Source organism: Mercenaria mercenaria, chromosome 11, assembly GCF_021730395.1.
Source record: "Mercenaria mercenaria strain notata chromosome 11, MADL_Memer_1, whole genome shotgun sequence".
In the NCBI taxonomy this organism is placed as follows: Eukaryota; Metazoa; Mollusca; class Bivalvia; order Venerida; family Veneridae; genus Mercenaria; species Mercenaria mercenaria.
In genome coordinates, this window is record NC_069371.1 from 30873301 (window position 1) to 30886160 (window position 12860).

General features: G+C 35.6%; 1 protein-coding gene across 1 annotated transcript in view; it reads left to right on the forward strand.

The window, feature by feature from the left end:
* The window catches only part of LOC123532967 (transcriptional repressor NF-X1-like), a 43614-nt gene that overhangs the window by 15606 nt on the left and 15148 nt on the right, over window positions 1-12860 (forward strand). Inside the window, exons 3-13 of the mRNA XM_045314600.2 lie at window positions 959-2294; window positions 2665-2907; window positions 3407-3509; window positions 4202-4273; window positions 5237-5376; window positions 6106-6196; window positions 6977-7185; window positions 8360-8491; window positions 10015-10100; window positions 11297-11405; window positions 12206-12325. Of these exons, the coding sequence (XP_045170535.2) occupies window positions 959-2294; window positions 2665-2907; window positions 3407-3509; window positions 4202-4273; window positions 5237-5376; window positions 6106-6196; window positions 6977-7185; window positions 8360-8491; window positions 10015-10100; window positions 11297-11405; window positions 12206-12325 (2641 nt within the window). The remainder of the gene's footprint in view (window positions 1-958; window positions 2295-2664; window positions 2908-3406; window positions 3510-4201; window positions 4274-5236; window positions 5377-6105; window positions 6197-6976; window positions 7186-8359; window positions 8492-10014; window positions 10101-11296; window positions 11406-12205; window positions 12326-12860) is intronic.

Here is a 12860-nt window from a genome sequence, read left to right on the forward strand (position 1 = left end):
ACTATGTCAAATAATAGAAATAACGACGTCATACTCAGTTCAACACTTGGTCATGTGGGGATAGGTGAGCGATTCAGGACCATCATGGTCCTCTTGTTTTTGTTTTTTTTCAACTTGGAAATTAATGGAATAAATTCGGCAATGTTTTTTTTTCAACATGGAAATTATGGGATAAATTTGGCAAATTATTTTTTTCAACAACAACAAAAAACAGTTCACATACAGGTTTTTCTTGAATTAATGTCAGAAATTACATGATAAGTTCTAACTAATTTGCAGATACATAAGATAATAGCAGAAAATGTACCAGTTCATGTGATCCATGTTACAGTACATGTACATACTACAATCAAGGAACAGAGTGAATAGTGAGAACTGCCCATCTTAAGTTGTCACAGTGGTAGTTATGCTGTGTTTTAGTAGAACTTAACTGACACTGTATTGCTTTTGATTTTGTGGGGCAGGTTTTTGAGAGAAAGTGGACAGGGTCCTTTGGAGGGAAAAATCATGTGAGAATTACTAAAATAGAGGGAAAATTACACCAAAATAGAAGTAGAGTCTATAATATAATCCAGAAAAGATGATTTAAAAGGAATTACCTTATGTTCTAAGTTGTATGTTTTCCGTTTGTACTGAGAGTTTTAGATTGGCTATGTAAATATAATTTTGGAGGGGAACATTTGTCAAAACGGGGAAAAAAACTTTTTGTACAGGGGAATAGGACAAATGTCAGCTCATTGAGATAATAAAACTTTGATTTGTAATGAAACTTAATGAAATAGCTTAATTGCATAAGTCTTGCCATGTTATGACCTTGTTCAACTTAGAAATTGTCAAATACACAATGTAGTCAAGGGCGCTGTCTTGTTATGAAGTCAGTATTAGATTTTGAAATTTCAAGATATTTACACAATTTAACACTATAACATAATGTGATCTGAATAATTTCTTATTTCAGACAGAGTACTATCCACAAGGTCAGCAGTATGGGGGTTGGGGATGGCAGCCCCAGGGGTACGCATCTATTCAGCAGCCGATGTATGGAGGTTTTGCACAACAAGGAATGAATTATGACTTTTATAATCAGTATGATAATGGAATGGTATATGGACAGCAAGGCTTTGTCAATTATGATGCACAATCTTCCTATGGAAGACAGTCGGTGTCAAATTCTCGAAGTAAACATTCTTACTCACAGAATAGATCAAGAAATAGACAGAGACCAGAGGCTAAGCAAAACATTGCTACAAACGATACTGAAAATTCTAATAATAATGCTTACAATAGTAACGATGGTTTACAAAAGGAAACTAGTTCAGGGGAAGTAATAAAAGAAATAGGTCAAAAAAGTGGTGTGAAAGATAATGCAACTGAAGAGTCAAAAGATAGTTTGGATTTAAAAGATCAGGATAAGTTTAGAAATCGAGGGAGTAGATTTCAGGGGACAGATTCTAGAACAAGAAAGTTTGACAGTCGACAACAGATGCTTGACAAGCAGAGAGGGTATGATAGGAGTTACAGGCCTGACAGGGGAGATAAAAATAGTAGTGCTGCAGCAAATGGGGATATTGATGATTCTGTGAATAATAAACCTGAGGTAAAATCTGAAAATAATTCATCTGATGATAAAACTGATTTCGATCCAGGAGCACGACCTAAGTCCTACAGGGATGCTAGGAATAGTGGTTACAGAAGAGACAAACAGTTTGATAGAGATAGAAAATCTGGTCAAGAAGGTGGAAGGTATGGAACTAGATCACATGGTGCAGACAAAGGTCCGATTGATAATAAAAACAATGATTTTGATAGTAAAATATCTAAGGAATCAGTGAAACCTGATAGAACAGATGCTGAATCTCCTGTGAATGATGTTGCTAATAAGTCTGAGGAAAATGCTAATGGAAAAGATAGTTCCAGCAGAAAGAAAAAGAAGGAATACCAGGTTTATTCGTCAAATAGTCCAAGAGAGTGGCAGGTTAAACCAGCTCAGTACAATAGCCCGAGGGACGCTTACGATAGGTATAACTATAGAGGCCAAGATTATAATAAAAGACATAAGGAATTTACCTCACAAGCCTTAGAGAGAGGGGGAGATAGAACAAAATTAAGTGTGGAAGTTGTTGGTGAAGAAAACGCAACTAGTCAAGAAGGTGGGACTGGAGGGGATGATGAAAATGCTGGAGGTTTTAGTGATAGTAAAATGATTACAGAAGGTCAGAGAAAAACAAAGAACATTGGTCCACAGAGAGGTACCAGGTTTAAGCAGAAAGGCAAGGTTGATGAGAGTCAAAGAGGTCAGTTTAATACTTTGATACTTGCATTGGATTTTTTTATGTAACAAGACTTAATCTAGATCTATGAAACGATTTTCAGTACAAGTTAAGTGGCATGTACTGTAAAAACTTGAATATATTAATGTACATGTATATTGCACACCCCCGATCTTGTAACAAAATGTTTTTATTTAAAGACACATCACTAGTTAGAATTTACACTGTGAAAAATACATTCCCCCCCCCCCCCCCCCCAATAAACTATGAAAGATATTTCATACATATGAAATTTAATTAATGTCTGAGTCATGCAAAATCCTGTCACAATTCACAAATAACCCTTGTAAATTGAATGAAAATTAATATAGAACTCTGCTTGTTGTCTTTTCAGGTTCATTGATAGAGCAACTCAGTAAAGGAAACTACGAGTGTATGGTATGTTGTGAGATTGTTCGTGCAAGCCATGCTGTCTGGAACTGCAACAATTGCTATCATGTATTTCATCTGCGATGTATCAAGAAGTGGGCAAAATCTCCGAATTCTGTTGTATCTGGTACAGAAAAGGATGGTTGGAGATGTCCGGCATGCCAAAACTTATCATTTAAGTTCCCAAATCAGTATAGATGCTTCTGTGGTAAGCAATGCTGTAAATTCAATTAATTTTGTCAGTTTGGTCACATCTGCTATCTCATGGGGATGTGAATTTCATGTTTTGAAGATAAAGTGATAGGGAATTTTGGGTATTTTTGTGGGATTACATTTTGTGGATTGTCCCAACCAAGAAATCTACAAATATCACAGTATCGCAGAATGTTTTTATTACTCTGTTTTGATTGGAAATGATACAAATTGTATACATACCATGACCAAGTTAGTTTTCATGAACCCCACTTTGTAATTTAAGGAATCATAGGGAAAAGGAAGAATTCCAGAATGAAAAGAAAAGTTCAGGACTGCATTTACGATGTTCCTGAGAACTTATTGAAGGAAATTAATATGTATTTAATTTCATTCATTTATAGATTTTCTTACTGTGTGGAAATATGGCCTGGTATGTATGGTTTTTAATTTAGATGAAATTTTAATACTTGTATCTCACAGAATCAGTTAGATGTGATATTTCAATATTTCAGGTAAAGTGAGAGATCCTGAGGTTACTCGGATGGACACGCCTCACAGCTGTGGAGATGTTTGTCAGAAAGATAGAGGTGAAGGCTGTAAACATCCTTGTAATATGTAAGTTCTGTTTTTATTTAAAGATTCTTAGTTTTGGCCCTTGTTATTCAGCTTTTTAGTTCATCTGTTCAAAACACTTTGTGTCTAACAAAGTTTGGGATTCCAAGGAAATTTTTATCTCAGTAACCACTTGTGGGAATGGATTGAAACTTCACACACTTATTCACAGTGATAAACTGACTTACACTGCACAGGTTTCATAACTCTATTATTTTTTTTAAATTTTTACAAAATATGCCTCTTTTTTTTTAAAATTTACTTAGAAATTTTTGTTTGTTAAGGTTTTGTGTGTAAGCAGGTATCTCAATACCCATTAATGGGAATGAATTGAAACTTCAAACACTTGTCCACTGTCATGAGCTGATATGTATTGTACAGGTTACATAATAACCCTGTTTTGCAGTTGTACAAAATTATGCTATTTTTCGACTTTTATATTTATTCAATTGACAAGGCTGTTGTATAGTCTAGCATTGCTGTCCTCTGATAACTCTTGTTCAAAAAAAGTTTTGTTTTTGTGTGTAGTATGTAATACTGTAAAGAAATACTTGTGGGGGTGGGGGACTATATTTCACAAAGTTTAGAATTTTGGATCAGGGAGTCTTTGTCATAGCAGGTAAAAGAAGTCCTGACTTAATACAAGTGCTATCTATTGTATATGATCTGATATTTACTGTATACATATTTTTCAGACTGTGTCATCCAGGACCATGCCCCGAGTGCAATGCAACCATTACAAAGTCTTGTGACTGCGGCAAAACAAAGTAAATATTTTGATACAGCTGCTTGAAAAGATTATTTGGAGATGCCAAAAAGTGTACTCTAATATTTTATATAATATTTTCGAGAAACTGACCACAGATTAGATCATAGGGCAGTATATACATTAAAGCTGTCACCTTTACATGTTCAAATGAGGCAGTGTTGTGTTTAACCTGAAAACGTACACAAAGTTTATACTCAGTTAAACAAAACAAAAAGCATTCAAACCCTGCTCATAAAACTGGAAACGTGTTTTTTCTACTTATTAATATTTGCTGTCTTACTTCAGTAAACAGTAAGCAGCCATTTTTGTGCACATTTTTGATAACAGATAAATTCCGCTATCGGGATGGAACAATGCCTTGCATGCCCAATTTTATTAAGTTGAGATAAATTATTCCATTTTCAATGCAATGGCATCAGACTGCCAAATGTAATGCGAAAATGTCAAAACAGCCTGAAATTGCGGATATGTTACCAAAAATAACTTTGAATTTGTGATATAAGCCACTCAAGAGTTATGACTGAAGGAACTAATTGAAGGTCATTAAAACAGCATTGTTTCATATTTGAATGATCGTGTAAAGGTTTACAAAATTCTGTAAATGTGGAAGCCTTAATAAACACATTGTTATGTGAAATGCAGTAAGCGATTTCAATATGATTGCATATTCTCATTATGCTATTATGACATTCTTTAGCTATTTGTGTAGCTCCTATGTAGCAGCTAGTGTCTGCCAGAATCAAAAATAGAGGAAGACTGAAAGAGCAGAAATAACTGAAAAATATAATGTGTCAGCTAACTTAAAAAGTTAGACAGTTTTTTTCTGAATCTACTTTTTGCTCAGTTTCAAACTTTGTCATAAATTGGCGTTATAAAGCAGGGCAATTAAACATGCATCATAATCTCTCTTAGTCAAAGGTTTAAAATGTGCTACAGAAATTGTATCCTTTGCATTTTACAGACAGTCAGCAAAGTGTAGCCAGTCAACTGTTATCAAATGTGAATTGATATGTGAGAGAATGTTAAACTGTGGAAGGCACTTCTGTAAGGCAAAGTGTCATTCTGGACCATGTGAAAAATGTGAAGAAGTGATTGTGCAAGGTAACTGAAAAAAGTTGTATGTTTCAGTTGTACAGACTTTGTTCCCTTACATATAATCTGAGGTCCCATTAAATCATAGAGATTTATAAACTTACTTATTTTCAAGTGCCTGCAAAACATTCTGATACCTCTGCATGCTATGTATTTGTATGTAAAAGTATTTTTTTGACAAATAAAATGTTTATAGTTTCTTTGAAATGGACTATACATACTGTAAAATCATATTTATTTTGTGGTTTTGACCAAAATGGTTATTTGCGGGGATATTAATTCGTGGATATTAGTTTTTGAACGTGAATAGAAATTAAGCTTGTTTGTTTGGGATTTAATTTATTGGATTAAGGCAACCACGAAATTAAGGAATAAGTCCCACTTGAATTCATATAAGTTTTTAACAGTATGTAAAGTAACAGTCAGGCATCAATAAAAATGATTTATTCCCAAAGTCTACGATTTATTTGGACAGCCCAGGTATATAGGTTAAATAAAGGAAATTCTTTGACCTATTTGTAAATGATGTAGTATGCTAGAGTCATTTCATAGTCAAGGGATATTGGAGTGTACCTATGATTGGTAGTTTACCTTTGACAGGTAATGTGATTGTTGTAACAATTGAGAAAACACCGGTGTAAGAGATAATCAATTTTGAAATAATATTGCTGACCTGAAAATACTGAGCTATATCCTACAGTTTTTTTCTTCAAAGGAGACCTTTATTCTGATTTTCAGAATGCTATGGTGAACATGAAAGCAGAGAGGTTCTTTGTGGAAGTGAGGAATCATTTACTGAAGCTTACAGCTGTAAAACTATTTGCTCAAAGTAAGTAACAGTATTTCTGAGGGGCCTCTGTGGTGGAGTGGTTAAGGTCACCGACTTTGAATCATTACCCCTTGCCACTGTGGCTTCGGAACATCTCTTTGGATGTAGAGTTCTTTCATGTGAGGAAGCCATTTAGCTGGCTTGCAGAAGTTTAATGGTTCTACAGGTGCCAGCTTGTGCCAGAAATAATGCCTTCTGGGGTTCCTAATATGAAAAGCTGGGAAATCGCCATATGACCTATAATTGTGTTGGTGTGACATTAAACCTGACCTATAATTGTGTTGGTGTGACATTAAACCTGACCTATAATTGTGTTGGTGTGACATTAAACCTGACCAGTAATTGTGATGGGGTGACATTAAACCTGACCTATAATTGTGTTGGGGTGACATTAAACCTGACCTATAATTGTGTTGGTCTAACATTAAACCCAACAGAAATAATTAAATAATATTACTGATGTAATTAATAGTAAAAGCTGATTTGAAATAGATATAGAACAGACTTTTGAAATGTTACTAATGTCAAAATTTAATCAACTAAAGTAAAATCGCCTGGCTCTTGAATGTGAAGACAACCCTGTCTTTTAGTTTGATGTTTGATTATGGTTTCAACAAAATTTTAGTTATGTGAATGATCACAGGTAGTTCATCTAATGTGTGTTCCAGGATTCTGATCCAGTACTCACAAGAAGTAACTGACAACTTTTCCACATGGTTCAGAGGTTGAGGGCCAATAACTTCAGACACTATAATAAAATTTCATGCTTTTTATTTTCAGAAAATTGGACTGTGGTAACCACACATGTGATAAACCGTGTCACAGACATGCCTGTGAAAGTTGTCCTCTACTACCAGCAAATACTACTCACTGCCCCTGTGGTGCTAAAAAACTTACAGAACTCAGTTCAAAGCCGAGAGCCAGCTGCCTTGAGCCTGTTCCTACATGTGGTGCTATTTGCAATAAAGTTCTTGACTGTGGGCCACCAGGTTAGTGTGATGATGGTAAAAATTAATCAGTTTTCAGTATTTAATATAGTAAACAAAGGCTTCAAATTTAAGAAAATTATGTACAGCATGTTACCTCTTCTTTTGACGCCTATCTGCAAAGGCAGAATCTTCCTTTCCCATTTGATTCAGTTCTTAATTAACTTCTCCAGGACAACAGCACTTGTACAGACACACCTTCCAGTTGGTGTTTGCTCTTTAGAGGTTACACTGTATTGCTATTTTTTATTTCCATTTTGTTTAAGTACATTTGTATTGTGTATCCAACTAGCTTGTTATGTCTCCCACACCACTGTGGTGGGAGACATATTGATTTACTCCTGTCTGTGTGTCAGTCAGTCAGTCAGTCTGTCACAAATCTTGTCCGCACTCTAAGTCGAACATTTCTCATCCGATCTTCACCAAACTTGAACAAAATTTGTTTACCAATAAGTCCTCGGCCAAGTTTGATGACTAGCCAAATCGGCCCAGGCACTTTGGAATTATGGCCCTTGAATTACCGAAAATACTAATGCCAGTGATACAGGTCTTGGTGCATCAGTCTGTCACAAATCTTGTCCGCACTCTTTAAGTCGAACATTCCTCATCCGATCTTCACCAAACTTGAACAAAATGTGTTTGCCAATAAGTCCTCGGCCAAGTTCGATAACTAGCCAAATCAGCCCAGGCTCTTCGGAATTATGGCCCTTGAATTACCGATAGGCCGCTTACTCCAAAACTTAGCGATAGGCCGCTTACTCCAAAACTATCAAAGGTATATTTTCTGTGAGTAAACAGTATATAAAGAAAGACTTACTATTCAGATGATTAGGCAGTTGTGGGAGACATGCGCTTTTCTCAAAAGCAGCTCTATTTATCTCCTTACTTTGTTAAAGTAACTTTTCACATGACATGACATTCAGATCTTTAGAAATAATCTTATTAAATATTTTTAAGTAATTGTTTGAGTATTTATCTAACAGCTGTTGTAGTTTTATGATACTCTGTAAATCTAACTAAATCCATCATTTACCAATAGACGTAAAAATTTTAAAAAATCATTACAAAAGATGTGACAAAGATAGAATAATTAGGGAGACACTGATACTGAAAAATACAATCTGAAGAGACTGGGGTGTTTAACATGCAGCTTTAAATGATTATTTTTATGATGCAGGAAGTCCACATAGATGTGATAAGCCGTGTCATGAAGGACCATGTGGGCCGTGCAATGGAACTACATTACTTTCTTGTCAATGTCTCTTCATGGACAAAGAATTCAAGTGTTCAGAAATTGCAAACATGAATGGTACATATTACATAATTTGAAATTATGAAATTTCTTGATCTTAAAACTTTGTGGATTCCACAAAAAATTACTATTTCATCGAGACATGAAATTTCAAATTTTGCAAACAAGATATGTGGAAAATTTGATTATTTGTCAGGATTTAATTTTGTGCAATAATGCAACTGTAAAATCCATGAAAATCAGTCTGCCATGGATATCAGTTAGTTTACAGAAATACTGGTTATAATTTACTGATTTCAGTTCAAATAAGAGTGTTCTTATTCAAATTTGTTCCTTTGACAGCATTACAGGCTTTTTTTCTTGCTCAGGTATAGTTGTTGAATGCAAGCGAAACATGTGTAATTAAGAATTTTCAATTTGGCTATTTCTCTATACCTCACTAGACAACATAGATATTTTGTGTTTAGAATAACCTGTCTGTAAAACAGTTTGAGGGTTAATAGTTTTGACTGTTGGGTTGTAAACCATTCATAAGTGTTTATTACATTTATTTTTATGCCCCCCAAAGGTGGGCATGTTAAAATCGCACTGTCCGTCCATCCGTGTGTGCGTCCGTGTAAATTCTTGTCTGGGCTGTAACTTTTCCATCCATTAAGAGATTTTGAAATAACTTGGCATAAATGTTTACCATAATGAGACGACGTGTCGTGCGCAAGACACAGACCCCTAGCTCCAAGGTCAAGGTCACACTTAGAGGTCAAAGGTTAACATGGTCTGTTTCGTGTCCGGTCCATAACTCTGTTATCCATGAAGGGATTTTGAAATAACTTTGCATAACTGTTCCCCATAATGAGACGACATGTCATGCGCAAGACCCAGACCCCTAGCTCCAAGGTCAAGGTCACACTTAGAAGTCAAAGGTTAACAGGGTCTGTTTCATGTCCGGTCCATAACTCTGCCATTCATCAAGGGATTTTGAAATTACTTGGCATAAATGTTCCCCATAATGAGACGACATGTCATGTGCAAGATCCAGACCCCTAGCTCTAAGGCCAAGGTCACACTTAGAGGTTAAAGGTTAACATGGTCTGTTTCTTGTCCGGTCCATAACTCTGCCATTGATGAAGGGATTTTAAAATTACTTGGCAAAAATGTTCCCTATAATGAGATGATGTCATGCACAAGACCCAGACCCCTAGCTCCAAGGTCAAGGTCACACTTAGAAGTCAAAGGTGTTTCTTGTCTGGTCCATAACTCTGCCATTTATCAAGGGATTTGAAAATAATTTGACACAAATGTTAACCATATTGAGAAGGTGTGTCACACTTATGACCCGGGTCTCTTGGGTTAAGGTCAAGGTGACAAAATGATGTGTGATTTTTTTGCGCAGACAACTGTAGCATTCTTGGGCACGCTTCGGGGGCATTTGTCACCAATAGTGACAGCTCTTGTTTACTTCTATTTTTACTTCTTAGCATTTTCTTAAGTCAGAGGTCTAAAGTCACCTTGTTACCATAATTGTGTTGTTGCAATTTAAAAACACAACAAAGCACTGAGCTGTGTATGTACCTTTCTTACAGGTGAAGATCATAAATTTCTCTGTGATAAAAGGTGCAATAGGAAGAAATCCTGTGGTCGCCATAAATGTGGGCAACCTTGCTGTGTTGTAAGTAATAATGCATCCTGTCGCTTTAACATTTACTATGATATATTACTTTAGAAATGTTTTGAACTTGTTCTTTTAGGTAAAAATGAGTAAAGATTGGTTTTCAGGTCATTAAATGTAGAATACCATGCAAATCTGAAATTGTTTTGCTGTTAGACAGGATTGGTGAGTTATTAATAGGCTTGTGCAGAGTAAAATACACCAGGGGCAATGTTCCTATCAAGTTGGAGGATCATAGCTCAAAGTATTTAATAAAGTTTTTAAGTGGAAACTAAATTCATAACAAATTGTCAGACAATCATCACCATCACATTATACGTCCATCTGACCACGCAGCATTGCAGCGGCCATAACCTCTTTGAAACCTAAAAAAGGGGTCCCTGCTAACTGATCTTGAAAAGGTCTTGACATAGGATCCTCAAACTTGATAGACACATTGCTGCAGGACTGTGGATGACCCCTATTGATTTTAGGTTTTTGTGACCTTATGTGATGGGGCTGGTCGTCTGTGTGTCTGAATGCTTTGACCTATGATCCTCTAACTTGATAGGCACTTTGCTTTGGGTGCATTTCGTTTTGCATAGAGATGCTGTTGATTTGCATATTTCAGTCAAGACCCACCTAATGTCAACTTAAACATTTAAAGCAATATGAAATGTGCTCAGTGATGTCAGTAAATTCTTATGAAATGAAGCAGTTTCATAACATAACACCACTTTTTACAATTCCCAGTTTGCATATTCTTGAAACTGTTTTTTTTTTCCCAAATTGACATGTTTTCTTGACAAAAAATCCCAATCTGACAGTGTGGGACCCATTTCCAAAAAAAGAGTAAACAACAACAAAAAAAACAAAACAACTGAAAGTTGTCAGTTACTTACATTGCACAAGTTAGTAGAAGTACAGTGTTGGTGAAAAAAAAAAGTCACCAGTTGAGATAATGTTTTAAAGCAAAAGTGACAAGACACAGGAGTTTAACACTTAACCATCGAGGAATTAGAAGAAATTTTGTTTATGATATTCCTTTGTGCCCACTTATAATCATCATGTTTTCAGCTTTCAGAGTTTCCGGTATTCAGAGTGCTTTTTTAATTGAATTTTTAAGATGGAAAATTGGGACTTTAGAAAAGCAACTGATTTTCTGGGGATTAATGTTTTCAGAATGTCAAATTTTTACTGTATCATTATTTTTTTAGAGAGAAGAACATCCGTGTGACTTGTTGTGTGGTAGAAAGCTTCCCTGTGGACAACACAAGTGTACAGAGCCCTGTCATAAAAATAACTGCCCTCCATGCTTGATGGCTGGTAGGTCTCATTTGCTTATCAGTAAACAACATGCTCAAGTTTAACTATTTTGATCACTAATCATGCTGCACCCACACTTTTCTACAAATGGCATCTCTGAAGTCATATGGTAGAAAATAATAAAACTTGGCACAGATGATCTGCATGAAGTCATGGAAGCTTTAGATAACATTTTACATTGTTGAAATGTTGTAAGGATTTGCAAGGAAAACACAATGATAAGACTATACTGCTATAATTAAGACCACTTTTGATAAGAACTGTAGATGGTCTCATTAGCAGGATTCTACAGTATATAGTGGTAACTTTAAAATTATTTATGTTAGAAACTGCTGGCCTAATTTTAAAATAATTCCATACAAAATTTTTACTTGGTTGACCTGCTGTCAAGAGTGTTCAGAATCAGATTTGTCTTAAAACATGGCCACCAGATGGCATGTTCACTTTTATGTATATGTATGTATTGGAAGTTTTGAAAAATCTGCTTGCAAAATTTTATTAAAAATCATTTAACACAAATGATCCTACAGTGACTCCACAGATATGTTCGAATTATTCTGCTTCATCAAAAACTGCCATCAGCGGTAGGTTAAAAAATCTTGATAGAAACTGCTAGTATGATTTATTATAGTCTTTAATTTTTGGTGGAAGTTTTGAGGAAAGTACAGGAAATTTGGTTTATACCATCTGTGAAAACAAGAAATGATCTTTTTTTTATTATTACACATTTTAGATAGTTCTGCCTTTACTAATTACAGGTGTATTAAAACAGTAAAAGTTCTATATTGCATATTTTATAGGTTTTGATGAGTTGACATGTTACTGTGGTGCCGAGGTGTTATACCCTCCTATTCCGTGTGGTACAAATCCTCCAGAGTGTCATAGACCCTGTACTAGAGAGCATGGATGTGATCATACAGGTACACATGTACTTTTTTCCTGTAGTTTTTGTAATGTTGGTAGGGCCTTGTAAAGGTAGCTGAGATTTAAATACTTGCTCATCATCATCATAGGTTCATAACTTGGCAAAAGTACAGTTCAGTAGGTTCAAATCCTTTCAGGAGTACAGTTCATTGGGGCAATGTCTTGGCAGAAATATGGTAGATTCATGTCTGTTTAGAATTTCAGAAGGTTCATGTCCCTGGGGAAGTACAACTCTCTGTCTGTCAGAAGTACAGTTGCGTAGGTACATTTCCAGTCAGAAGTCATTTGGCTCACATCTTTGCAGAAGTATAATTCAGTAGGTTCATGTTTCACCCGGAAGAGAACAAATAATTAGCTTTGTGTCACAGGCACTGGAAATTTCTGAGATGCTCTTGAGTGTCTCCCACCTAACTAAGAGGCCTGTACTGGTTCTTCCAAGGAAAGACGACTTCGCTTGCATCGGTGCTATACACCGGGCACGTTAAAGAACCAGACTTGTCTGTTCGCAAAGAGCTAGGATAAGTTAGCCGG